This window comes from Thunnus albacares, chromosome 3 (genome assembly GCF_914725855.1).
Source record: "Thunnus albacares chromosome 3, fThuAlb1.1, whole genome shotgun sequence".
Classification (NCBI taxonomy): Eukaryota; Metazoa; Chordata; class Actinopteri; order Scombriformes; family Scombridae; genus Thunnus; species Thunnus albacares.
Window position 1 is genome coordinate 34,181,716 of NC_058108.1, and position 27,631 is coordinate 34,209,346.

The window sequence follows — 27,631 nt, forward strand, 5'->3', positions numbered from 1 at the left end:
CACACACACACACACACACACACAACAGATGTACCACTCTCATCACCTTTCAGCACTGGTGAACGTCCCTGTCGATACAGAGGAAGCAGACACAGGGTGAATGAAGCTTAGGGAGGGGAAGAGGGAGTGGTGGTAGAGAGGGGATGGTGTATGAGGTGGAGGGGGTGGGGGGGGGGGAGCATCACAAGCCTCAATCAGACGGGTTGGAAGCTCTTTGGAGCAACAGATAGCAGAGCGGGATACAGAAGAAGGAGAAGAGAGAGAGAGAGGAGGAAAGAAAAAGGAGGAAATCTGCTCTCCTCTCTCCTCCTCCCACCTGACACGGGGATCCCCCAACTTTAAGGCTTTTCCCTCTTCCTCCTCCTCCTCTCCGCCCCCTCCTCCTCCTTGCGCACGTTGCGTTTGCTTTGCTCTGGAGCTTGGCGCACGGCTATGCGACTGTAAACCGCGGAAAAAACGGGGTCTGGGCGGACCGCGGGTTGTAGATACCGGAAGGACTGCGGAGATGCGGGGATTGCCCCGTGTCCCACCACCAGCAGCAGCAGCACCACCGAGGACATGCGGGTTTAATGATAGTTTCATGTGAGTGCTTGCGCGAGCGCATGAGGGCGCGTGCGTGTGTCCGTGCGCCGCACAGATGGAGCCGTGCGCTCCCAGTGTGAGTGAGAGCAGACCGAGTGGCCGCGCTCCTCCCGGACACCTGCTGCTGCTGCAGCGCCTCCAAGTCTGCGCGGAAAGTCCAGACCTCCGGCAACATGTGACATTTCTTTCTCCTCAAGGGAAATACAAGGGGCTCAAGAGCCAAAAGGAGACGGTGTTGTAGGTGTGTGACCCCTTCCCCTCCTCCTCCTCTTCTCCAGAGTGAATCCAGGATGGGTCCTGTTTGGCTTCTTCTTCTTCTGCTCCCATCCCTCCTCAGAGGGCAGGTGACTCCAGACCCATCAGGAGTCACAGTGGAGGTGAATAACAGCACTGACCCTTCAATGAACAGTACAGCGACTTCAGACATCTCCAGCAACCTCTCCACTTCCTTCAGCAACCTCTCCACTTCCTTCAGCCCCCCTGAGCCCACTGGGTTTGCTACGACGCCTTCAGAAGCTCCCTCAGAGGAGGATGACTGGTCACCAGCAGAGACCTTCTTGTACACTGGAGACCCTTCCACTCTGGAAGTGGCCCGCTGCTCACGGGCGTACAGCCCAGGGGGGCAGACCGGACCCTTGCCCAACAGCTTCGGTGGCCCCCTCCGGCCGGCTCTGGATGCTGTGGCCAACACCGCTAACTTCCTCAACATGATATTCCAAGCCAGCGACCTGCGGGAGAGCACGGTGCAGGAGGACATGGAGTGGTACCACGCCCTGGTCCGCGCCCTCCTGGAGGCCGATGTGCTCATCCAGCATGCCCTGCTCACCTTTGATGCTGACCCGTCTGCTCTGGTGCCACAGCTGGTGCTCCACGCCACCCGCAACCCCACAGCCAAGGCGCAGGCCATCGTGCTCCAGGACTTATCCAAGGCCTGGGAGAGCCTGCATCCTCCAGCCCCGGCCCCTGACGACAGCTGGTTCAGAAGCTTTAAATTCCCAGAGTCAAACCAGCCGCTGGCAGGCCTGTCCAAGCGGGTGCTCCTCAATGACCTGAGCACCTTGGACACGCCCAAGTGGGGGCAGGGCGACAGTTATGTGACCAATCGCAGTGGTGTGCGCTGGGCCAGTGCCCCCTTCCTGAACTGTAAAGATGGACGCTTCGTGCCCCGCTGGATGCTCACCCTGTCCACGTCCTTCTACGGCCTCAAGCCTGACCTGACGCCCGAGTTCAGGTTAGGGCCTGAAGCCTGAACACACACACACACACACACACACACACACACACACACAAACAGATGTAATCAGACTCTTCTAACTCATACAGGGGTCCATACAAGGTGTCTCATGCTGGTGATGCCATTAATTTTAGACAGGTGTAGCTGGAAGTGTCAAGTGATCATGTGACCAATTTCAGGAGGTCATGAGTTACTGGAATTGGTTAATGCATGTCTCATGAACAAAACATACAGTATGTGCATGCTGTGTTGTCAACAAGCTGAGAAACTGCACTCATAAAATCATGCATTATGATGGATAAATTGTTATTTGGATGCTGTGTTGTATTGAATAGATACTGTTGTCCAGTATGTGTCCATTATGTGCAGAATAAGTCATCACAGATTTGTAAACAACACATTGTTTGTGAAAGTTGAGTTAGTCACTGGGACAACTGCGTTGTTTGAATGCAACATTTGGTGGGAAACTCATCATTAATTGACTTTGCTGAGACCTCTTGAACGCATCATTAAGCTTTGAAATTGTGACTCCAGTTTGGCTGATTTTCATACTTTTCATTGAAGTTGTAGCAAGTTTCCCCTTTTCTGCCTATAAAACATCATCAAAATCAGGAAAACATTTTAGAAATACTTGGTTGCAAGTCTAGAAATAAGCCCTTTTTTTCTGCAAGTCCCTGTAAACAGTTAGCAGCTTTGAACCTGATTGCAGCAGTATTTGTATTTCACCATCCTTTCTAGCTCTGTGTTGGCCCCTGTGACCTTTCCTGCAGCACTCTGGAGAAAACTTTTATAAGCATTTGGAATAGAAAGATGTGTTTGAATCAATAGAGCTGGATAAAAACTGACATTTGAAAAGGAATCCACTTAAAGGCCATGCAGGTTTCTGTAGATGAAATACAGAGCTGCAGCAGAAAAAAGGGACTCTAATTAGTCTGATGATATTTGGAGCCACTCTTGTTTCCCCTCTTTGACACACATGTGTGTGTGTGTGTGTGTGTGTACAGAGGTGTGATCCGTGTGGATGTCAACATTCAGGACATCGACTTGGACCAGTGTGCAACAGGAGACAGCTGGTTTGCTGATACACACCAGTGCAACCGCACCACCATGGAGGTAAACAAAATAGAACCAGAATAGAAAAGTTGACTGTTTTGTTGACTATTTAGTCTTTGTAGGATCACACTTCCCCAATTACAGAGGAACCAATGATTCATAACCACAGTCACCAGTAGCTGGTGTATTGCCTCTGCCAGAGAGTTTATGTTTGTTTGTTATTTAGCAGAATATCTGAAGGGGCTCTGAGGATGGTAATATTGGCTGCCACTTTGGTCCAGACTGAAATATATTAGCAACTATTGGATAGATTACCATGAAATTTGGTGCAATTTCTAAAGGTCCCCAGAAGATGAATCCTAATGATTTTGGTGATCCTATAACTTTTTTATTTAGCCCCACCAGCAGGTTGACATCTCTGATTAGGGTAAGGTAATGGGCATAAAATGTCTCAATAAATATTAGAGCTGCAACTAACGATTAGTTTCACTATTTATTCTATATACCGATTATTTTCTCAATTAATTGAATAATTGTTCCCTCTATAAAATACGATACTATAATCAGTGTTTCCCTTGGCGGGCCGCCAGGCCAACAAGAACCCCCACCACGCCAAAAAATATTTTTTAAATGCCAAAAATAACGCCAAATATCCATTCATTCGGAAATCGATGGTGTTCGTGAGCCTCTGAGCAGCGCTGTTTCGAAACGTGAGACAATGTCTGTCTCGTTGCCTGGGAAACTCCAGGTAGCGTAAGGAATAAGGCAGAGCGTAAGCGAGTGAGTGGTTAAGTGAGAGAGCGAGCGTCAGAAAAGTGATGGTGAATGCGAGCGGAGCACAGAGGAAAAGGTTAGCAGTTAGACTGTATTATAAATAACATTTTATTGATCTGATTCACCGGCATTCTCGCTACCTGTGCTCCTTCTCTTCATTCACTCTGTAGCTCGCTCGACCACTGGTGCTCTCTCTCTCACTCTCTCTCACTAGTGCTCTCTCTCTTTTTTTAAATGAGCCAGGAAGCAGACATCAAAGCCTATCTTTACTTTTAACGTTAGTTGTCGTTAGTTAGTAAGTCATGTTTTTCCCAACTGCTGTAAAAAGTGAAGGGGGGTTGGCTCCAAGGTTAGCAACAATGGGTTGCTAACCCCCCCCACCCCCACCCCCGCCAGGCCAAACCACTCAACCTAGGGGAAACACTGCTATATGAATCAATAGACTTTATTGTCCCCGTAGAGAAATTTGTCTTGGACTCAAATGCTGCACACATGACACATATCATCTCATCATGTAGCTGCCTCCAACGTAGTAATTATAACAAACAAAGAACATATAAACAAAGCAACACATACTGTAGCACATCACAACCACAAATTACACATATTGCACATATTATACAACTAGTGGTAAGAACAAGCAACATATTACAAAATCCCTCACATCATATCATGAATCTATTGCACAACCCTGCAGCTTCAAGAAACATTATTTATCATTTTAATTGAGGTAGGCACAAATGAGTTTTTAAAATGGTTGAGTTTACATTGGGCTACTCCATATCGTCTTCCACAGGGTAACAGCTCATTCTCGGCATGGAGAATATGAGATGGATCAGACACTACTCTCTGTGCTTGCCTGAGAACAGACTGCTCATATACTGACCCGAGGGACTGGTGTTCATTCCTCCCCATAACCTTCATGGCAGTCCGTATCAGATGAGCAAGCTTAGATTTTAACTGTATGGAGAGATTGCCATACCATGCTGACATCCCATACCTGACTATGCTCTCTAATACAGCCTGATAGAATAAAAACATAATCCTCTGATCCACCCCATACATCCTGAGTCTGCGTAAAAAACATAATCTCTGCTGTAAATGAGAACAAAAACTTTCAACATGGGCCTTCCAGCTGAAGGTATTGTCCAAGTGAATGCCAAGGTACTTGTCTGTGAAGATTCTCAGTCATCCAGGTCATGGTTATCCAAGGAGGGTTGAATCGAGGGTAATTGGACTTGGTTGTAGATACTTGAACATGTTTTGCCTCTCATCCAAGTGGCTTCTTCAGTTCTAACTGACTGGCAGGGAGTCACAGATATTTAACCTCTGTGGGGTTGTTATCAAGGTCATTGATACCACTTGGTTCGTTAGTGCCCCTAAGGGTTCCTCTCCAAGGTGCTTGTAGGAGCAGACCTACAAGTGTGTCAGAACATAGAGAAAAATGCTTTAGCGATTAATTGATTATCAAAATAATTGCTGACTAATGGTTCTAATAAATATTGGATGGATGGTATAGACATTAATGTTCCCTGGAGGATGAATTATAATAACTTGGTAAACATTTATTGTTAGAGTCAGCAAGAGTTGTCCGGTGAATGGACACCAAAAACTAGGTGCTGGTCATGGCAACGGTGTGTGTCAAAGGGAAGACGGCTGCACACAGCTCCAGTGATTTTATTATATGACCAATGTTTTGACCATACTTAGTCTTTTTCAAGGCAAATTCAAACATTTATTGCTAATCATCAGCATGTTAGCATTTTGTTGTGAGCGTTATAGCATGTTAGCATTTAGCTCAAAGCTCTGCTGACTTAAGTAAAGCCTCACAGAGCTGCTAGCATGGCTGTAGACTTTTAGTCTTGTTTGCTCATAACACCTGAACCACAGGCAAAATATTTGCCTGTGGTCCAGGCAAATATTTCTTGACTCAAGATAAGGCCTAGTAGTATTGGCCATTTCCATTTAAAGTGATTTTCCACCATTCTGAACTCTTCTACAAATTTCTTTCAATCTTCATGTAATCTGATACTTAAATTATGTGGTTGAACCAAAAAAAAAGTTACTTATTTGTTAGTTGATTTGTCATCTTGTTTTCCAATAATTGGTTGCCAAATTGAGTTTATTTAAAATAAATAAAACAAATACACACAGTCAACAAGAAATGTGCAGGGAGAGGAAAAAAGCCTAGTAAGCTTATTTATTACCTCTACCTGAATAATATAAACATAGCACAAAAAGTAAGGAAATTTGTGTTTGGTAGATTATTTCTTTGTTAGACAATGCTTCTTGGCAATAAATCGTATACTGTTGGAAAGCCTGTTTATTTCCCTTTTAAATGGTGCCACATTTGTAAGGAACATGCATTTGTGGGATGAGCAGCAGAGCTGAGTATGTGGGTTGCGCCCATGAAAAATTTGCCAAATCTTCTGTTAACTGATCTATTATCTTATTATAAGTATTGTGTGTGTATTCAAAGTCTGATATATCTTATTCGTCTGTGCCATAGACCTTTTAACTTTTTTACTGAATTGTGAATTCTCAAAGAATTTCAGTACATCCTTCTTAAGGAACATGTCACCCAGTGCAATGGTGTGGCTCATTGATGTGTTTTTAATAGTTTTTGTACAATAGCACAGATGAATAAGATATATCAGGCTTTGGATTCTTGTTAATAGATCAGTTCATTGTTGGTTTGGCTCTGCACATGAGATTTATTAACAATAAGAGAAATATAGAAAATTGCCAACCATATCCTTTAAGGACTTTTTTCCATGTTGCCTTTAAGTACAGAACAGCTACTGAGTGAACCTTCTGGTGAGATTGTTTGGGTCAAGAATTAACTTTCAGTCTCAACTTTAAAGCCAACATGGACAAGAAGTTCTTAAAGCACTCAGAAAAAATGGAAATGTGAACATCTACAATTTGGCAAACTGATGAAGATTGTGTGATGTCATCAAAAGCTCCAGATCAGCTGCTGTTTCTAAGATCAAGAATGAACATTTAATCTCAACATAATGTGATGTGTTGCCAGCATTTACGTAGATACACCACAACTCAGTTTACTCCCTCTTCCTGTAAATACCGTCTCAACTGTGGACAAGCTGTTTAAACGGTCATGTTTCTGACTTTTGGTTACATCACACAAATACACTTTAAACTGTTTGCGACCTCTCAAAATGGTTTAAGCCCTCTCTGTCTGTGCTCATTACTTCGTTTTTGCCTTTTATCCTTCACTCATGCTTTCACCCATTCACACTTCCACTCTTCTGTCTGCCCCCCCCCCCCCCCCCCCCCCCCCTCCATCCACCCCTACAGCTCTTTCTTTCTGCTGTACTCTCCTTTTTCCCTGCCGGCCTGTCTGTTCAGACCCAATCCTCTACCTCTCATCTCAGTCGTCTATTTAAAGATGGCTGTGCTGGGTGGCGGGCTGCAGGATGATCTGATGGATTATGGCGATAATCCAGCCCGCTGACATACTTCCTCTTTATGCACCACACTCACAGAGGTCTGAAACATAAGAGGAGAACAGTCCTAAAAAATCCCCAAATCCACATGGCACCTTTTGTCCCATCCGGTCCTACCTGGCTTAGAGGATTCAAAGCCATTGGCTGAGCAGAGCGTGTACTGGGTCAGCTGCTTTCTCCTGCCCTGTTTGGTCCTGTTCTCTGTCATTTCTTAATATGTCTTGTCTGGTCTCTTCTCATCTTGTCAGAGGCAGAAGAGAAACAAGGGGAGAGAGAGATGAGTACGATACGCAACAAAGATCCCTGGCTGGAATCAGGGATGTTGTGGTTATGCAACATGTGCAGTAACCATTCAGCTACTGGGGCACTTTGAGTTAATGCAATTTTAAGGATTTTCATTAGGTAACTGAACTTTTATGTGGCAAAAAAATATTTTTATATATTTTAAAAAATGAGTGGGATCTTTGATTAGGATTTCACACCCATTCATGCTTTAATATGCTTTTGCAACAACTAGTTTGTACTTTCCACTGATAATACACTATTTGCTAAAACTTTTGCATGTTCTATAGTCAGCTGAATAAGTGCTGAAAACACAGTGAAAATACAATCAGATGCTCAGTTGCAAGAACTGACTGACTAAAGAGTTTGTATTTGTTAAATGAATACCAAACTACCTCAGGACCATTAATGTTTCCACATCTAAATACATGTATGTATAATGTATGATATTTAGCATCATTGCAGAGAAAACCTTAACAGACATGAGAACAGATGTGAGACCCAGGTTTGATGCTAAATGAAATGTTTGGCTTGAGTAATATTTATTTTAATCTATTGTGTCTTTTTTTTAATACATTGATGTAACAACAGACTTCGAGGTAGCCATGAAGCCGTGTTGACCTGTAGTTTCAACTTAAACATGACAGATGACTGAATCCAGTGATTTACTATGACGATCTGTTGAATTGAGATGCAACCCCGAAGAGAATTAAGTTGACCGCTGCGTTTAATCCATATCACATTAATGTTCAGCCCCTGCCATTAGGTCTTTGAGCATCTGATAAGGGGGTTGTGGGTTTGTATATATGTATGTGAGACCTGTGTGTGTGTGTGTTTGTGTTTGTGTTTTGGTACGCTTGGGATGGGATTTCTCTAGAAAAGGATAATGCTCTCTGTAGAGGTTTTATGTATCCATTTAGCTTTTAACTTAGATTAACACACAGAGCATACAAGTGTGTGTGTGTATGTGTGTGTGTGTGTGCGTGTGTGTGGTTATCTGTCCCGACTGGCTAAATTGAAGCTAGCATCAGAGGGAAATAGAGTGAGATAGAGTAATGTGACCCTGTTTTTAACCTTTATTCACTCAGGTATTGTAAGCCGGCAGAAAAGCATCACTGCTTCACGTTCTCACAGTTGTTATCTGAACCTGAGGCCGCCCAGACCATCTGCAGTCTGCTGTTGTCTTGTCCAGGACACCGGACACTCTTATTCGGTTATTTTAAGCATTGTTTAATTTGACGCATGTTAATGTAGGTGTTAAACATGTTAAACATTATCTGTGTACCACCTTTCGAACAGGTTAGTGTGATTCAAAGAGCTTTACAGACGACTGACAAGCCGATGATTAGACCGAACAAATGTAAACAGTAAAACAATTTGACACAAATGCACATGAGAAATTTTAAAAAAAAGGGATAAATCTAATAAAATAGATTTAAAATAAAATGAAATAAGAACTAGATAAAACACATCAAAGACAGATGGCCAAGGGGTTAAGGTGCTGAACTGGTTCAAGTCAGACTGGTGACCTTTGTTTCATGTCTTTCCTGTCATCTACTGTTCTAATAAATAATACCAGTAATAAGATACTTCATTAATCTCAACTTCTCTGGAGATGTAGCAGCAAGAGTAAAGAAATAAAGAATATAAACATGATATTAAAGTGAGTTTAAAAAAGACATATGACAACCTATAAACTAGAAACAAAACTAATAATTAAGCACTTTATTTGTTCTTACTCTTATTACTCAAAGGATAGGGGGTGAGAACCTAAAACAACAGAGAACAACAAAGAGGAAAATGAAACCTTAAACTGAATACTCTTAATGTTTCTTCTAGTGTATGCCAGTTCCAGGTCGAGGCTTTCGGCTGGGTCAGTACTGCTGCCGCTGTAAAGAGGGATACTACAACCCTGACATAGCCACTCAGGACTCAGGTAAGTCAATCTCAGACCACAGCAGGTTAAATAACTAAGGAAAACTAGTAAATAACTAACTAATCAGAGGCTTTGGTACTCATGAGGTTACTTTGACTTTTGGTCTTTAAAGTCCTGTAGACTGATTACTGTCCATTTAACCAACACCGAGATTCAGGCAGGGCTCAATGGATGGCGATGTTGGTCCACCACTTTGTTCCAGTCTGAAATATCTCAGCAAGTCTTAGATGGATTACCATGAAACTTTGCACAGACGTTCAAGGTCCAGAGAGGATGAATCCTGTCGACTTTGGTGATCCTCTGACATTTCCTCTAGCGCCACCATGAGGTTGACATTTTTGGCTTTTATCAAAATATCTCAACAACTATTGGATGCATTGCTATGAAATTTGGTCACATTCATAGTGACCAGATGATAAGTTGTAATGGTTTTCTGGTGATCCTCTGACTTTTCATCTAGCGCCACCAACAAGTCAAAGTTGTCACTTATCCAGTGAAATATCTCAACATCTACTTGATGAATTGGCACTAAATACTGAACAGACATTTGTGGTATTTTTCCCAACTGTCACTGAGAAGTTCCCAGTTCCACCCAGATGGCTTAATCACCCTGTAAAAGCTGCTATATGGAAACATGGACATGATCCCTCACTGGCTTCCCACCTGTGAACTCTTGTATTTATTGTAAAGCCAGAAATCAACCCCCCAGGTTTTGTGGTGGTGGCAGAAAAATGTACTAATTGAAGAAAATACAACTTTTATAGATATTTAATGATGATTTTCTTGTTTCCATACTGCTGTAGTTATGTATGAGGGTTTGGAGATGTAAGTCACATGTACATGAGGTCTTCACATGGGTTTGTGTAGGTGTAGACGCATGTGTCTGTGTATGATGCAGATGGTGGCCCTGTGAACGGGAGTGACGGCAGCAGCCTGTGTTACCCGGCTATGCCCATCTGTCTCCCGTGCTGGCCGGGCTGTAAGAGCTGTCAGGACGGCACCCCCTGCTGGGTGCAGGAGGACTGGCTACTGAGGGCCGGCGTGCTGGCCGTCCAGGGCATCTTCATGCTCCTCATCTTCGTCAGTATGCTGGTGGCCTACCAGCATCGCAGGAATCGGGTGAGTCAAGTCTTTTGGCTCAGCAGGGCAACCGTATGGATGAGGTTGGATAGAGAGATGCCAGGAGAGCAGTTCAGTCATGACACATTATGTTATAAATTATGCTGGTTAAAGTCCAACTGAAATTAAATTGCCTTTTTTCGTCTACTACAGCATACATGTAAATCACTTGTCCTGTGTTTTCATTTGAGGAAAAAAACAGAAACCAAAAGGGACATTTTTAAAACCTTTGTTTTCATGATGGTGGTCATTTTGATTAAACACTGTTCCACCATATGCTTAACTAGCTGGAGTTCTTATTTCCATGCAACAAATCAAATCTGTTCTATCATAGGCAGAGCAGACAGTCACACTGAGCCTGATAACATCCTGCTACACAACACAAGAGCCACAGACTCTGGACAACAACCCGTATTAGCTTTCCTGCTAAAGTTTCCTTCGTACCTAACTTACTAACATGAACACACACCTGCACCTTAGCTCGTTGAACAAGCCACCAAACAAAAGTGTACTGCTAACATCAGTTAGCAGGCATGTAAACATACCAACAAATGTCATTTCGAACCCGTTAGATGCTGGTTTGGTCTTCAAAATCCCTGTTAGTGACACACTGTCTGAACGTGAATTGTAGCTACAGCAGTTTGTTTACTCTGTCTCTGTTCTGTACATTTTAACACCAGTAGTCTGCCAGCTGCTGTCAATAAAACACAGATACCGACACGCCCCCCAGCTCCTGTCAATAAAACACAGATACCGACACGCCCCCCAGCTGCTGTCAATAAAACACAGATACCGACACGCCCCCCAGCTGCTGTCAATCAAACATAGACACCGACACGCCCCACAGCTGCTGTCAATCAAACATAGACACCGACACGCCCCCCAGCTGCTGTCAATCAAACAGACACCGACACGCCCCACAGCTGCTGTCAATAAAAAACAGATATAACAGATATCATTAATGTATAAATCTGATTTTGTTGTGACAATACTTTAGTAATGTGTTAATGTGAAACATCTGTAGCGCTGTCCAATAACAAGCAACCGACTGTATAAACAGGAAGTCATTTTAGCATCACAAACTGTGACATAACATCTAAAATAACAGTTTTAGGGGCCAAAAGATAAAATAAACTTAACTGCTAATCATTTGTTTTATTTCTATCTGCATACCTGGAGAGATGCGTGTGTCTTATAATGCAGTTTGCAGTGAGAAGGAAATATCTGATTATGCTAAGCTAACGTCATTATTTGCTCAATTAATCTAACTAGTGATTAGCAGTTATTCTAGTTAGTTTTGTAGGTATATTATGTTTTTTTCCCGTTAAATGTAAAGTTTCAGGTCAAATATATTGATCATATTCAATATTTCCTCTTTTACCCCCTCATATATATTAATATTGTGGACAAAATATTAGGAACACCATTCAATATAATGCACTCCAGTAGACCACCACTCTTACCTCAACAATTAACATAAATTAGAATTATCACCTTTCTGACAATTTCAACAAAAATTGAAAATGTATAAGCTTCGTAAATGTAGACTTTATGGCAGAGCTGTTGTATTGGATTGCATTAGATTGCGTAGGTGTACCTAATGAAGTGGCTGGTGAGTGTTAGTGATGGGGGCCAAAGTCATTTTGTGCAAAAATGAATTTAAAAGTTGATCTGAAGCTTATATGAGGCTTCAGCAGTCTAAGTTAGTCATATCAAGTGGATATCTGCCACATTTACAGTGGTTTTAGCATCAAATTCCCTCTTTGTTTGTCCTTGGACAGTGTTTCCCTGTTGAGCTGCAGTGGAAGTATAGTAACGAAAAGAGGGACTTTGGCACTAAAAAGACTGTAACGTTGAACGATATCCACTTGATTTGACTTAGTTGGATGGAAAGCTAGAAAGAAAGCTTGAAAGTAAACAAAAGTTGTTTTTTTTCTGAAGGCTTCATATTAGCTTCAGATAAACTTTTAAATACACTTTTGCACAGAAGGAGGCTTTGTCCCCAGTCACTTACATTATAAGTGCATTATGAATGGATATTCTAATAGTCAGTATGAACAGGAGGAATGATTATGGCAAGAAAAACATGTTTCAATGTTCATTTGGGCACCTATCTATTGTTTTAAGACAGACGTGAAAAATTGTGAACGTGTCCTTTAACAGACACCACAGCTTCTTATGACTTTCTAACTGTGCTTTCTCTCCATCTCCTCCTTCCTCAGAGGATTCGGGCATCTGGCCTCCTGCTACTAGAGATGATCCTGTTTGGCTCTCTGCTCCTCTACTTCCCGGTGAGTGTCGGCTGGCTGAGTCGGCTGGCTGAGGGTGTCGCAGATTAGAGCTCTTTACAGATCACTGCACAGCACAGCACTGCAGATTATATCATAATGGACGATTTGTGGGAGGGTGAATGGGGTGAGGGCATGTGTGTTTAAGTGGAAATAAGGTGGGTGAGTTTTCATAACGTCTCTCTGCTCCAGTGATAGATTATCAATCAATCTTTAGATTCATTTTACCAATTAAAGAGCCATTACTGTACGCCAACCGTGACTTTTTATCCATTTATCTGAAAGTGTCAGTCGATGTGAGCCCATCCTGCTGACTCTGAGTGATGCAGTGTGTGTGCAGAGCTGGCGCTGTACTGTAGGTCATTGATCATTAGTTGAATGTGATGTGTGAACGTGTTAATGGACCCTTCTTATGGCAGCAGAGGTGACGATACATAAATGTGCTGTAATGACTTTATTCAGGCATGACAGAACCATTATGGAATGAGCCGTAATGCCATATTCAGCAACCTGGTCGTGCCCCCTCGAGACGTGATTGACGCGACTGTCAAAAAGCCGTTAATTTAACAGATTGAAGAAGCCGTTAGATGGTACATATTCAAGGTCTAAAAAAGGGCTTATGAGTTTGATCAAATCCAAAGGTGAACTGCAGCCCACATGGCTGACTGTAGCTCTGAAACCATAAAGTCTCAGAAGAAAGGTCATGGGTCACTCTGTCATCTCAGTGGGGAGTCATTGTGGTGGGATGTCCATTTGATCTACAAACAGATCACCTGGTGGAGGCATTGATTGGTGTGCACACGAAGGATGGTCGTAGTGCTGAAACTTCTATTCTGTGTGTTATTTCTTATATCTATCGTTAGTTTAAAGGGGACATATTATGCACATTTACAGGTCTATATATTTTAAACAGGGGCTCTTCTGGAATATCTCTATCTCATAATTTACAGTTAAAAACTCCTTATTTATCTCATACTGACCCTTTATGCAGCCTCTCAGTTCAGCCTCTGTCTGAAACAGGCCGTTTTTAGCTCCTGTCTCTTTAAGGCCCTGTCCTCCCGATGAGCCTGCTCTGTTTTGATTGGTTAGCTTCAGGAAGCTTCCTCTGGCTCCGGAGGCTACGTCAACAGACAAAGAGACAAACTATAGTAGTAGGATTTCACTCCTTTTTGTCATTTTTTAGTCAAAATGTCACCAAATACATCTGTACATGTTTGAGCCGAAATCTGATCTGAAATATGCAAGTGGACAATGCAAACAACACATGGAAAAACCTTAGCAACAACCTTAGCAACCAAGGCTGGCTACAGAACGGACAGCCGTCTGTGGGCATGTACGACAAGCCAACATCAGCTCGTCTGCAAGGTAAAGAAAAACGTTGCAAACGGAGCATTCAGAGCAGGTTGAAACCCTGGCTTTTCACTTGCAGGCAGCATTTCTACATATATTCATCTCAAATTTTGGAACGTGTTTCTGACATTATATCAGTATATAAATAACAGAAAATCATGAAAAGCATAATATGTCCCCTTTAACATTGGTATTATTGATTAAAAGGATAAAAGAGAGCAAAGTCGAATTTCTGCTGGCTGTGCAATGTGCACACATTCAGACCAGCTTTAGCAAATACAAAGCCTCTGCTTCACTAAAGCTGCTGCCCCACATTCATTTTAACCCCTGAATGCTACATCCATTATATGTGTCACATTAATAGGAACTGGCGCTGAATTTTGCTTTTCAGTATGAGAGTCTTTTTTTTTTTTTCGGCTTAATACCAAGTAAAATTTAATACAGCTCTCATGGAACAAAAGCAGCAGTATTTGTGGATAAAGCGCACTAAAGGTTATGATGTCCTCATGTGATGCGATCAAAACTTTGGCATTTCATTGGAGATATGGTGCCTTTTTATCGCCAGTAAAAATCTAAGGAGAAAATCAGGTTGTGAATATAAATCATTATACTCCCTTTGGAAGGTTTTTCTGTGATTTGTAAAATATTGGCAACTCAACTAGGGGGATTAACAGCCATTGAACTGGAAAATAGATTTTAAAAAATCCAATATTTTGGCAGCCTGTGGGAGTATTTAGGACACTCTTTCTCTGTGGTGTCCTTATTTTCCAACCTGCCAATATGTTTGTCCCCTGTTCCCTGTAGTTTGTATCTAGTAAACAAATTGAATATCCTGCTTGGAAGGGTCATGTCATGTATGAACAGATCTTTTCAACATTCAGACCCACATGTGAAAACTAGAAACCAGCCAGATATTTTTAAACGTAGCTGGCTTTAAATGTACCCTTTGAGTATCAAAACCCCCATTGCCTTTAAAAGTGGCTCTTAATGGTTTGTAGCTTTCTCCTTCTCCCTCTCATGATCCAGAATCAATATAAGAACAAACAAACAACATCAAATCCATAGAAACTCCATTGTTAATCTGTGTTTTCCTATTTCATAGCTAAACAGACAACTTGTGTGTCGCACTATCACCTCCCAATTGCCTTGAATCTCTGCTGGAAAGAGTATATTTTGCGATTTTATGGTGAAGCAACGCTTATAAGGAAAATACAAAACCCTCTGACACACAAGATTGATTTTTTTTCCAAGCTTTCCTCTAATTTTTGCTTCATTTATTGTGAATTACTGTAAGGGGTTAGGGTTAGGGTTAATATGCAGTAAATGCACTAAAAAGCAAGCATTTTGTAAACAGTATCTTTGCGTTTGCATGTCAAAATACACTAAAATGTTAAGGGCTAAAAACTCCAGGGAGAGTGTGTATTTTTGGAGCAACGGGCCTTCGGTGCAGTGGGCTTCAGTTTTCAGGATAACAGGCCATCGAACTAATGGGCTTTCGGTCCAATGGGAAGTTTTTCAAACTATTGGGGTTTCGGAATAATGAGCTATCAGACCAATGGCATGGCTTTCTGGTTAACTGCCACCAAAAGAGGAGAAATGCATCTCCGGATGATTTTACTGCTGTCTTATTTACATGTCGTGTCTTTTAACTGGCTTACCAATGTTAGCTGCTGGTAGACCTACATTCATGAATTAGCAGGTTTAGTTCAAAGTTGGAGGCTGTGACAACAACGCAGCTTTACAGGGAGGATGAGACTTCATGCAGTCACTGCAGCTAATATTAAGATAGCTGTTGATGGTAAGTAAAAACCTCCAAACTGTGTCGGCTGGCTAATTGTTAAAACTCCTTTTCTTTTCCTACATGTGTTAAACACGTAATGTGGGTGTGGAGGCTTTGAAGTTGTTTTAAGGGCACTTTTGACAGCGCTGACGGCTGAGTAACAAAAGTAAAGTAATGCTGTTACATTATTTAATTAATCGCTGTCAAATAATAAATAAAGTAATGTCATTATTTTTTAATGACTAATATGTAATGTGTAAGTGATTACATTTTTCAAGTAAATTGTCCAACACCAGTCGTTGAAGAAGTAACCAGATCCTTTACTTAAGCAGAAGTACTAGTACAACAATGTAAAAATACTCAATTACAAGTTAAATCCTGCATGAAAAAAAATCCTACTAAAGTAAAAGTACATAAGTATTATGAGCTTGATGTAGTTAAAGTATTGCAGTAAAAGTAGTGGTTTGGTCCCTCTGACTGATATATTAAAGCTCAAAACAACAGCAAAATAAGCTGTTTGGCATTGGCAGAGAAGATTTGGCAAATTTTTCATGGGTGCAAGCCACATACTCTACTCTGCTGCTCATCCCACAAATGCATGTTCCTTACAAATGTGGCACCATTTAAAAGGGAAATAAACAGGCTTTCCAATGGTATAAGATTTATTGCCAAGAAGCATTGTTACAACAAAGAAATAATCTACCAAACACAAATTTCCTTACTTTTATGCTATGTTTATATGACATTATAGATTATTAATAGTGAAGCATCAGTGTTAGAGCAGCATGTTACTGTTGTAGCTGCTGGAGGTGGAGCTAGTTTACACTACTTTATATACAGTTAGCTAGTTTAGCCCAGTGGTTCCCAACCTAGGGGTTGGGCCCCTCCAAAGGGTCAGCAGATACATCTGAGGGGTGGTGAGATGATTAATGGGAGAGGAAAGAAGAAAAAACAAAGTTCTGATACACAAATCTGTTTTCAGTTTTTGGACTTTTTCTCTAATCTTTGATTTTTGCTGAAATGTTGGATCATTTGAGCATTTATTGAAATGAAAGCATGTGAGAAGTTTAGAGGGAAAAATCACTATTTGGTGGAGCTGTTAACAACTCATAGACATGTGAAATGTGACCCCGACTACACACTGCTTTTTGTAAGACGTCAAAAGCCAAAAAGGTTGGAAACCACTGGTTTCATCTTTAACAATGTGTTGTATTTTAAAAGCTTGTTATATTATCCATTGTGTCAAATCTTTATCTGCAAAGTAACTAAAGCTGTCAGATAAATGTAGTGGAGTAGAAAATACAATATTTCCCTCTGAAATGTGGTGGAGTGGAAGTATAAAGAAGCATCACATGGAAATACTCAAGTACAAATACCTCAAAATCGTACTTAAGTACAGTACTTGAGTAAATGTACTTAGTTACTGTCCACCTCTGCCCAACACTGCTTGGTAGTGGTGCTAAATCTAAATTGCAGAAACTTCATTGTTCATTCAGTCAATTTTTGTATTAATTATATCAGAATAATAAAACTGCAAAACTTCAAATGGTTGAAGAGCATCAGACTTATCGTTTTCACTGAGGTTACCGGGTTCAAGTCTCCACCCACTATGAATAGGTTTACCTCGACCAATCAGATTACTTCTCTCTCTAGCTAAGCCCCGCCTATATCCGAGATCCCAATCTGCCATTGAGTGCAGGCCATTTCTGCTGATTAAAACTGCCTTCCTCTGATGTTTACTGCACATTGTCTCTGACTCTATATGTATTCAATCTGAGCAGTTTATCCTGTAGGAGTGGTTTGAACACAGTGATGTGTGTTTGCATTCACATTTTAGGCTTTAGCTGATGCTCTTATCCAGAGTGACTGACACTGACTGTCACAGTAGAATGAGCTTAATTCCTGGATTACAGTCATCCACTCTACAGGAGCTGTTTCATACTGAACAGAGCAACCTGTTGTTGGATGTGACCGAAAGTATTAAGAATGAAAAAAAAAGGAAAATCAGACACGTGTATGCTGATATGAGATGTTTTATCAAGTTCAGTTGGTGGGCATTATGTTCATATACTGAAAAACTGTAGGTAGTATGGTGGTAAAATTAGTGGTATCAGCAGGAGTGTCAGTTGTGGTACTGTTAGTAGTAGTAGTAGTAGGAATAATTAGTGATAGCACCGGCAGTCACTCAGGCAAGATTTTCCTGGTTGTTCCTCCCACTGGCTTTGTTACCTGAGGTGACCGAGCCTTACAAGTCCGTGCCCCTCACCTTTAATGCCCTGCCTCAGGGCCTCTGTATCTCAGGCTAGCCGACTCTGCAGCATCTTTTAAATCCCTTCTTAAAGCTCACGTTAACTTACCTTTTCTTATGTTTTTTAATTGTTTTGGTTTTATTTTTGTATTCTTTGCACTGTTTTATTCTGTGTTCTACTTTTAAATATACATATAAGTTGCAGTTATAGCAGTTGCAGTTATAGCAGTTTGTTGTCCACACTGTTGCTGTTTGACTTCATTGTCTCTCTGCTCTGCAGGTCTTCATCATGTACTTCAGGCCGAGTACCTTCAGGTGTATCCTGCTCCGCTGGGTGCGAATGCTGGGCTTCTCCATCGTATATGGCACTGTCACATTGAAAATGTACAGGTAGGTTTTGGCTTGTCAGATTTACTCCTCTTTTATTTTTCTGTAACACACCATTATATTTTTATACTTGACATGCATTCATACACATACATACGTACATACCTAATCTACATAGCCAGTTGACATGAAACAAAAAATTTGACCTCTATTAAGCTCATAAAAATGAATATTTGTGTCTTAAATACAGTCTGGTAGTTCTTTTTTTCCTGCTGCACAGAAAATGTTTGATGTTTTTATCAATAAGTTCTTGCAGTAATAGAAACTAAACATATATCAAATTGAAACGTGTTCAAGCTTACTTGTTGAATCTTGGACAAACACAACTGATTAAAAGATAATCAAACTAGTTAATTTGTAGTTCTCAACTTTGTCCGTGGACTATAGACCCTAGGGGTCAGGCCCCTCCAGAGGGTCACCAGATAAATCTATTAACAACTCAAAGACACATGAAATGTGACCCCGACTACACACTGCTTTTTGTAAGACGTCAAAAGCCAAAAAGGTTGGAAACCACTGGTTTCATCTTTAACAATGTGTTGTATTTTAAAAGCTTGTTATATTATCCATTGTGTCAAAAGTAACTAAAGCTGTCAAATAAATGTAGTGGAGTAGAAAGTACAATATTTCCCTCTGAAATGTAGTGGAGTGGAAGTATAAAGTAGCATCACATGGAAATACAAGTACCTCAAAATTGTACTTAAGTACAGTGCTTGAATAAATGTACATAGTTATTTTCCACCACTACCCTACAAAAACCCTGAAGATGTTTAACATATACATTTTGTCTTCAGTAGTCGAATATTGATTGATTCTCGCCTCTGCACAGGGTGCTGAAGGTGTTCCTCTCACGCACAGCCCAGAGAATGCCCTACATGTCCAGCCTCCACTTGCTGAGGATTCTGGGAGTGATGCTGATGACGGTCAGCTGGTTCCTGTGTGCATGGACGGTGGGTGTCCTGCAGAACCGTGACAGGAACATCCCAGTGTTCATCACAACCAACACAACAGACGGCCAGGGCTTCAACCTGTGCTACCTGGACCGCTGGGACTACATGATGGCTGTGGGTGAGTGGCGGCGAAAGTGAAGCCTTGACTCTTGAAAGATTCCAACTTCCATTTCACTCCAATGACACAATTATTATTTAAAATGTTTGGTATCTAAACTGTTGTTTTGATTATTTCATTCAACACAATTTTCTCATATATATTGACTTCAAATAATGCTCAACCATTTATGACAACAAAGCCAATATTAACTTTATTGAAACACCATCATCAACATGGAAAAATGCTTAAAATTTTAGGAAAATAGAGAGAAAATATTGCTATTTTTGAAAAATAATTCTACTTAATTACAGTTTGGGTCCTATTTTTGTTGTTTTGGCCATCCTTTCTCTTAGTAATAATAAATTTGTACTTACCAAAGTTAATTGCTGAGATCTCAGAATGAAGTAACATTGCTACAACAAGGTCTGACGAAGCAAGAAATGGGGGTCAGACAGGTTGTAAACAGGAAAATAATTCAGCCTCATTATCTAAACCACTTTATTCTGAGATAAAATTGGTGAGCACACCTGAAATGTCTGTAATTGTGTGTGTATATGATAAGTTAGGTTGATCAAAACTGTACCAGGAATATATGAATATAAGGCCAAAGTTGTATTAAACAATGTTCTTAGCTGACATCAGCTTTACCTCCAACTATCTTAGATGACAGTTTACACACTATTTAGTATTTCATCAGTATTAGCAATGACAGGAACATTTTAAACTTGAACAAATTTAAGACATCAATGTAATCTTTCCTTTCTTTCTCCTGCCACAGCGGAGCTTCTGTTCCTGTGCTGGGGCAGCTCTTTGTGGACTGCTGTCAGGCCGGTCCCCTCTGCCTTCCACGAACCTCGCTACATGGGTATCGCCATCCACAACGAGCTGCTCCTCTCCTCCATGTTCCACTTGTTCCGGTAAACAACGAGCATGACCCGTTTCTCTGACTGAAGATGCACAAAAATTAACCCTCAGCAGTGTGTTGTACAAACAGGACACTGATGTGGGACAATTTGTGTTTTCTGTCTACCTCAGGTTTACCTTCCCTTCCCTCCATCCTGATTGGATGCTGCTGCTCTCCTTCACACACACCCATGTGACCATCACTGTGACACTTGCCCTGCTCTTCATCCCTAAGGTAACTCGGTTGTAGGATGGAATAATGTAGTCAACAGGTGATCAATCAGACAGTTCAATCAACAGTTTTAATTGACTTGTTGAATAATGTTATCAGTGTGCATCAAAATCCGGTGGTAGTGAGTGTAAACTGCCACTTCTTTGTGCCTATTTGTACCTAATATTCAGGTGACATATACAGTACATGTTCACAATACATGAACTAGAATGTATGTGTAATATTTTATAATTCCATTAATTGAAGTGATGGTACATTAGAAACTGTTGCTGTTTCAGACTAAGGCGTTAACACGCTATATGAGAGTTGCTGAGCTTCTTGGATAAGTGGTTAAATGTCCTCAAGAGACAAAGGAAGGAAGTCTGGTTGACCTTTACTTACAACCTGAAAACAGAGATGACTGTGCTATTTGTCAGAGCTGCACTATTACTTTCATTATTGATTAATCTGCAGATTGTGATAGGCATTTTTCACTTTTTTTGTGAAAAACTTAAGTTAAAACAATGGAGAAAATAATTTAGTTAACTTACTCAAAAGTAGTTTTATTCAACCAAAAGTCAAAAAAAAAAAACTAACAATCATATGTGACATACAAAAGCATCAAATAGTCATATTTGAGAAGCTGGAACCCATGAAATTTCTGCATTTTTGCTGGAAAAACAATTAGTCGATTATCAAAGACAAAGGTTTGTCCTGAGAGTGGTGCCACATGATTCAACATTCAACTTTGACTGTCTCCCTCAGTTGTGCCTTTAACTACATGCTAACTTTAGTATTAACATGCTAACATTCAGAATATTAGCATGCTAATAAGCGTATTGTATTTTGTCATTAATCTCAAAGTGTAGCTGAGCTTGATGGTAATACTGTCAATAGTTTTAGAGGCATCTTGTCATGAACTGAAGTGAAGCAAAGGTGTAAGTTGCATGACATAGTTATACCATTGCAAAACATCATAAGCAGGGGGTCGTCGTGGATTTGACTTTGACACTGAAGACGTTTCCCCTGTCGACTGCCAACAGTCAACAATGACAGCGATGTTTTTCTCTTTATAAACCACAAGCTATTTCCTTGTCTCACCCACTAAAATTCAATACCTTCCTTCTCTTTAGAGTTTTATCAACTAGAAGAAAAGTCAGTGGATCACAAAATTCATTTGGATTCATGTTGGACAGAGTTCTACTATCGCTAGAAAATGTGCTCTGCTACACACATCTAACAATGTGCATAACTGCACACATTTTTGTTTAACATATGTTAAATATTTACATACAAGTTGTATGTTTGTGCATGTTCCGCAGTTTCTTCATGTGTCTAAGCCCGGAAAAGAGGAGATTGCAGCAGAGGTGTATGAAGATGAAGTGGACCTGCGGCGCTCCGGTTCATACCTCAACAGCAGTTTTCACTCTGCTTGGAGTGAGCCCTGTGTGGACCCGGATGACTTTCGGGTAAACTCTCTTGTCCCCTCAGAACGATGTTATCACTTTGCAATGGGACATAATTTACAAAAGGTGGAAGAAATTCCAAAAGTTACATTTAAATAAAGAAATAAATGTCCCTTAATTTCAGTTATGACCACATTTAGACTCACTTAAACAGTTCTTAAATGTATTATAATTTAAATCATAAATTACCAGTAAATACTCACAATGAACGGTAGAATGAACAAATGTTGTATGACCTTTCTCCACCCTTTACCCTTTTCTTATCCTAAACTGTGCTCTTCTTACATACAAACGTGTCTTTTACCTTTCCTCTGACTTGTTACTCTCCATGTCTTTTCCTCTCCTCAATTATTTCCACCATTTCCTCAATCCCTCCATCAATTCCCCCTTCTTCATATGCACCAGGATGAACTGAAGAAGTTATATGCCCAGTTAGAAGTCCACAAGACCAAGAAGATGACCGCAAACAACCCTCATCTGTCAAAGAAGCGAAGCTCTCGATGTACATTGGGGAGATCCATTATTAGACGAATTGCTGAGATCCCAGAAAGCATGAGCCGGCAGTGCAGCCGTGAGGAGAAAGAAGGATCCTTCCGCAGTAGAAGTGTGAATATGTCTGACTCTTTTAGGAGGTCCCCAGATACTGTCAGTATTAGTTACAAAAGTTCATTTGCATCACGATCACCATCCATTCGCAAGTCCCAAAGTGATCATCACTATGTCAGAGAAAGAGACTCCTCCAGGCGTGACTCCATGTTAAAGCCCAACAGTGTAAAGAGATCCTCCCAACGATCTGAGACAGACTCCTTAGACATCCCACCAGGGGTCTGTAAGTCAGCCAGTGCCCAAAATCTGACAATTGATACCAATCTCCTGCATCCTGATCACACCAGACTTCATAAGACCTGGAGTCTGACTTCTACTACCGGCCATTCTGTGGAGAACATACCAAAGGTTGTCAGATCCAGCACAGTGCTAACAAGGTCCAGGCAGAGCATCTCCATTAGTGACCAGACCAGGAGTGCTCTCCAGTCAGAGTCATTTGACAAGGCTGAGGTCTGTCCTTGGGATGTAGAGCCAGAACAATCAGGGGACAAGAGCCACAAGCATGTCACCTATGCGAACTCCCAGGATGGTGAGGAACAAAAGCCATCATCGCCATTTAAGCTGGTCTGTCCCTGGGACCATTTACCGCCTGTAGAAAAGACTCCTTCAGTGGAAAAGGGAACACAAGGTGAAAATGAGTCCCCCAAACCACAGGCTCCTGTGTCAGCAAGTGCACCAGGCACTCCAAGACCAAAAGTCACAAAAGATCAGCGTGTCTTCTCCTTCCGCACATCCACCAGTAAGTGGCTCTCTGTGAAATCTATTATGGGATCCATGGATGCAGGCAGCAAATCCAGCAAGGAGGAAAATCTAAATAGAGAGGATTCTGTTTCACAAAAAAGTCAGGAAAGTGCTTCCACAACACCAAGGTCAGGGACATCTAGTAGACGTCCAAGCATGGAAAAGAGGTCACTGCAGAAAAGAAGTATGACGACAACAGAAGGAAAACCATGCCTTGTGAAGCAAAATGCAATAAGACTGTCCTCTGTGGATTCTTCTGAGAGGAGCCCAAGAAGGCTTGTGATTGTCAAATCTGCCGTCCATCCTTGGGACACAGATGATATGCAAAAAGATGGCACATATGAAAATGTGTTTTTATCAAGGCAGAACAGCAAACGTAGTAGTATAAGTTCCTGGGAAACTGCCAGTAGTTCGAGGACTCCTTCAACTCACAGAAGAGGTAGTAATCGAATTACACCAGTTCGTACTATTTCTCATGCAGATATATGTCCATGGGAAGGACCCGGTACTTTACAGCAAGGAGAGGGACCAAGGAAGCAACAGAGCATTAAAGCAGACGTCTGCCCTTGGGATTCACAGGTATCTGAACGAACTAATGTGTGTCCATGGGAATCTGAAGGGGAAGGGACTGTGAGAAGACAAGGAAGTGCTCGTGGTGAATTGTGTCCTTGGGAATCACAAGATGTTCCCGTTATTGCTCATGCTACCCTGTCAAGAGATTCAAAGACACAACAGTCTTTGAAACATTCAACAGACGTATGTCCCTGGGAGACTGCAGAAAAACCCCTACCTTCAATAAGACATGATAATGAATACTCTAATGTTTGTCCTTGGGATGTTCAGGACAAGGCTGAAATTGTATATGAAAACCTAAATCCCGTGGACACCAAGGGATCACTGATGGTGCCCTTACCACACAAAGTTATGAAACCTGCTGTCTATCCCAATGGATCAAAAGAAAGTTTAGGTAATGAGCAACATTACCATGTAAAATCAACTGCCATGCATTTGGAAAGACAAGTCACCAAGACAGCAGAAAGTTGTCCATGGGAGTTCCCAGATCCACCTAAAATGGAAAATATTTGTCCGTGGGAAGAGGGGAACACAGAGCCAACAAATACAGGCTCACCTTCACAAATGACCATCAAGGCAGATATTTGTCCCTGGGAATCTGGACATCAAGACAAACCAGAAGACTCACAAACAGGTGTCTTAACTTTGGAGGGTGCATCAGTAGGGATAGAGGGTAGTGATGCAAGAGTAAACGTATGCCCCTGGGAAACTGAGCCGCCTGAAAAAATTGTAGCTACCAAAATGGTGTCACAAGGAACAGAAAGACTGGCAGATGTTTGTCCTTGGGAAACTGGGGGACCAGAATCAGGAAAGACAGAGGCCTCCAAAGCATCACAGAGTTATGCAAGGCAAGACACAGCTCGGACCAATGTTTGTCCATGGGAGACAGGAGAAGAAGCAGGCACAGTCAAAACTGAGGTATCGAAAGCATCAGAGAAGCTACGAAGTCAGGGAAATTCCCGGGAAGATGTTTGTCCATGGGACACAGACACCCCAAAAATTGTCCAACAGCAAGATAGTGCTCGGACAGATGTTTGTCCATGGGAGACAGATAAGCCAAAAGTTCTGCAAAAGCAAGATAGCGCTCGGGCAGATGTTTGTCCTTGGGAGACAGATGAGCCAAAAGTTCTGCAAAAGCAAGATAGCGCTCGGGCAGATGTTTGTCCTTGGGAGACAGATGAGCCAAAAGTTCTGCAAAAGCAAGACAGCGCTCGGGCAGATGTTTGTCCATGGGAGACAGATGAGCCAAAAGTGTTAAAAGAACAAGACAGTGCTCGGGCAAATGTTTGTCCATGGGAGACTGAAGAGCCAGGAGTTGTCAAAAAGCAAGATAGCACCTCAGCAGAGGTTTGTCCCTGGGAATCTACAGATCCACAAACATCAAGTGAAAACAAGGTTGATAGTCCTAAGAGTGACAAAGATGACGTCACAGAGAACCAGGAGCCTCTCGATGTAGAAGAGACTGCAGCATATATCAGCACAGAGGAGATAGATGAAGCTAAAGAAAACTTAGCCCTGGGCCGGCGTGATGCTATGTGTCCCTGGGAGATGGTAAGGAGCAGATCTGGTTCATTCACAGACAATGCCTCAGATGTTTTTACATGGGAGCCAGAGAATATTCCTGAAGAGGATGAAGAGGATGATGCAGAATGTGCTGCTGAGGCCCTCGTATTCCCACCTGACTTGTGACCTAAACCTAGCCAGCATTTACTTTCACTTTCGGTGGGGGAGGTGAACTTAATAAAACCATTTTGGTGGTATCCAAAGTGATGGTCAGGGGAACTTTTTTTTTTTTAACTTCCCCAGCTCCACAGGGAGGTCAGACTGCAGGCTCAGCTCAGCTGGCAAAGCTGAAAGCCCTCTCTGATGGACAATTTCTTTGGCTAATGAAAGATAGAAGCTAGAGCCATGTTATGAAGGGTTGGACATCTTATTTTGGCCACACCGCTGTCCAATAAGAAGCAATGTAGTACAGGCTTGATGAGCTGGACACTGTCAGTTATGCAAACCTGACTGAAAATATCTTTTCTTTTTACTGAAGCACATATGTCAGACTCATTATGTCCCTCACTGACCCAGCAACGAACTACGAACATTTCTTGGCTGATGGAAGGGCATCTAAGACATTTAGATGAAGTCCTTTTTCTTCCTGCTTCTACCCCCCATTTTAAATTAAGATGTTTTTGTGTCTTTGTATGTTTTAAGGTGACAATTTGCCATATACGTATGTTGGACCTATGGCTGGGGTGAATATGTCACAAAACCTAAATTAAGCAGGTCCACAGTGCTAATCGCAATGCAGCACAGGACCCAACAGATGGAACTCTTAACCAGCATACACCAGATAAAGTCAGTCTTATTTTGTTCTTTTTTGTGGAAATTATATTTTCAAAGTAGAAGAAAGAGTAAGTGTAAAGCAGCAGGAACACAATGGATGTCAAATTAAATTTAATGACTGATAAAACTATGCATACATGTTTGCGTAAGTGACTGATTTCATGACTAAATGCCAATGATTGATATGATTCTCTCACTTTTGTTTCCGTCTTATTAATGGAAAAATAACATTCCACCACTTCAAATAACAACTAAAATAAAAAGGCAAAAATGTGCATAAATAACCATAAACTCAATCTTACAGCCTAAAATTTCTATCCCTTACAGTGGAGTGATAATTGCATAATCCTTTTATATCTGAACATTTAGAAAGTGATGACATTGCTTATTATGTGGATGCAATGCACTAGACACCAATTTCACTAAAATGGGACAATGTGATTACAAACTATGTGAAAAATACACAGTTTAAATGTTTAGTAATTGCAAAGAACATTAAATTGATGGATACTGTATACTTTGAGGACCTGGCCAGCTTACAACTCTGAAATTTACTGTCTAATGTCACAAATAATGTGAATTATTGAGGTGAGGTCTAATTTCAATAAATTGCATAAGGTTACGTCAGTAGAGCAACTTCCCCTTAATTGGTAAACTTAAAAATTGCTAGTCTGGGTTTGGGTTGAAAATAATTTTTGGGGGATAATACTATCGTCGTCATTGAAAGACACAGTAGTCACGTCTCTGGCATTACAATAATATTTACGTATATGATTTAAGTAATAGATTTTAAGAGATCCTTCTGGATGACCCAATTCATGTGCAGTGGGACAATAACACTGAAGAAACAACTTGACAGATTTTTCAGTTTAACTTCATAATTAGGTGAAATATCTTATGACTATTAGTCTGCTAAGGGAATGTATTATCCTAACTTCCAGGTCTATATTTATATTCTTTTTATTATTATTATATTCTGGAGCTCTACTGGAATATATTTGCATGATTTACAGTTAAAAAAAATCCTTATTTATCTTATATTGACCCTTTATGCAGCCCCTCAGTTCAGCATCTGTCTGAAACAGGCAGTTTTACTTCCTGTCTCTTTAAGTCCCCCCTTCCAATGAGCCCACTCTGTTCTGATTGGCCAGCTTCAGGAAGCAGAAGCTACGTAAACAAATGGTAGTAGGATTTAACTTCTTTTTCTCAAGCTTTACCCCAAATGTCAGTTTCTCAAATACATC

At 41.2% G+C, this 27,631-nt stretch overlaps 1 protein-coding gene across 1 annotated transcript; it reads left to right on the top strand.

The window, feature by feature from the left end:
- The first annotated feature begins 213 nt into the window (after window positions 1-213).
- gpr179 (G protein-coupled receptor 179) lies at window positions 214-27,398 on the top strand. The gene is made up of 11 exons (XM_044340157.1): window positions 214-1,813; window positions 2,821-2,929; window positions 9,232-9,328; window positions 10,227-10,447; window positions 12,670-12,738; window positions 18,394-18,503; window positions 19,330-19,568; window positions 20,329-20,467; window positions 20,586-20,688; window positions 21,987-22,133; window positions 22,536-27,398. The coding sequence occupies exons 1-11, from the start codon at window positions 873-875 to the stop codon at window positions 25,737-25,739; spliced, it is 5,379 nt and encodes a 1,792-aa protein (XP_044196092.1). The 5' UTR covers window positions 214-872; the 3' UTR covers window positions 25,740-27,398.
- Window positions 27,399-27,631: the final 233 nt, after the last annotated feature.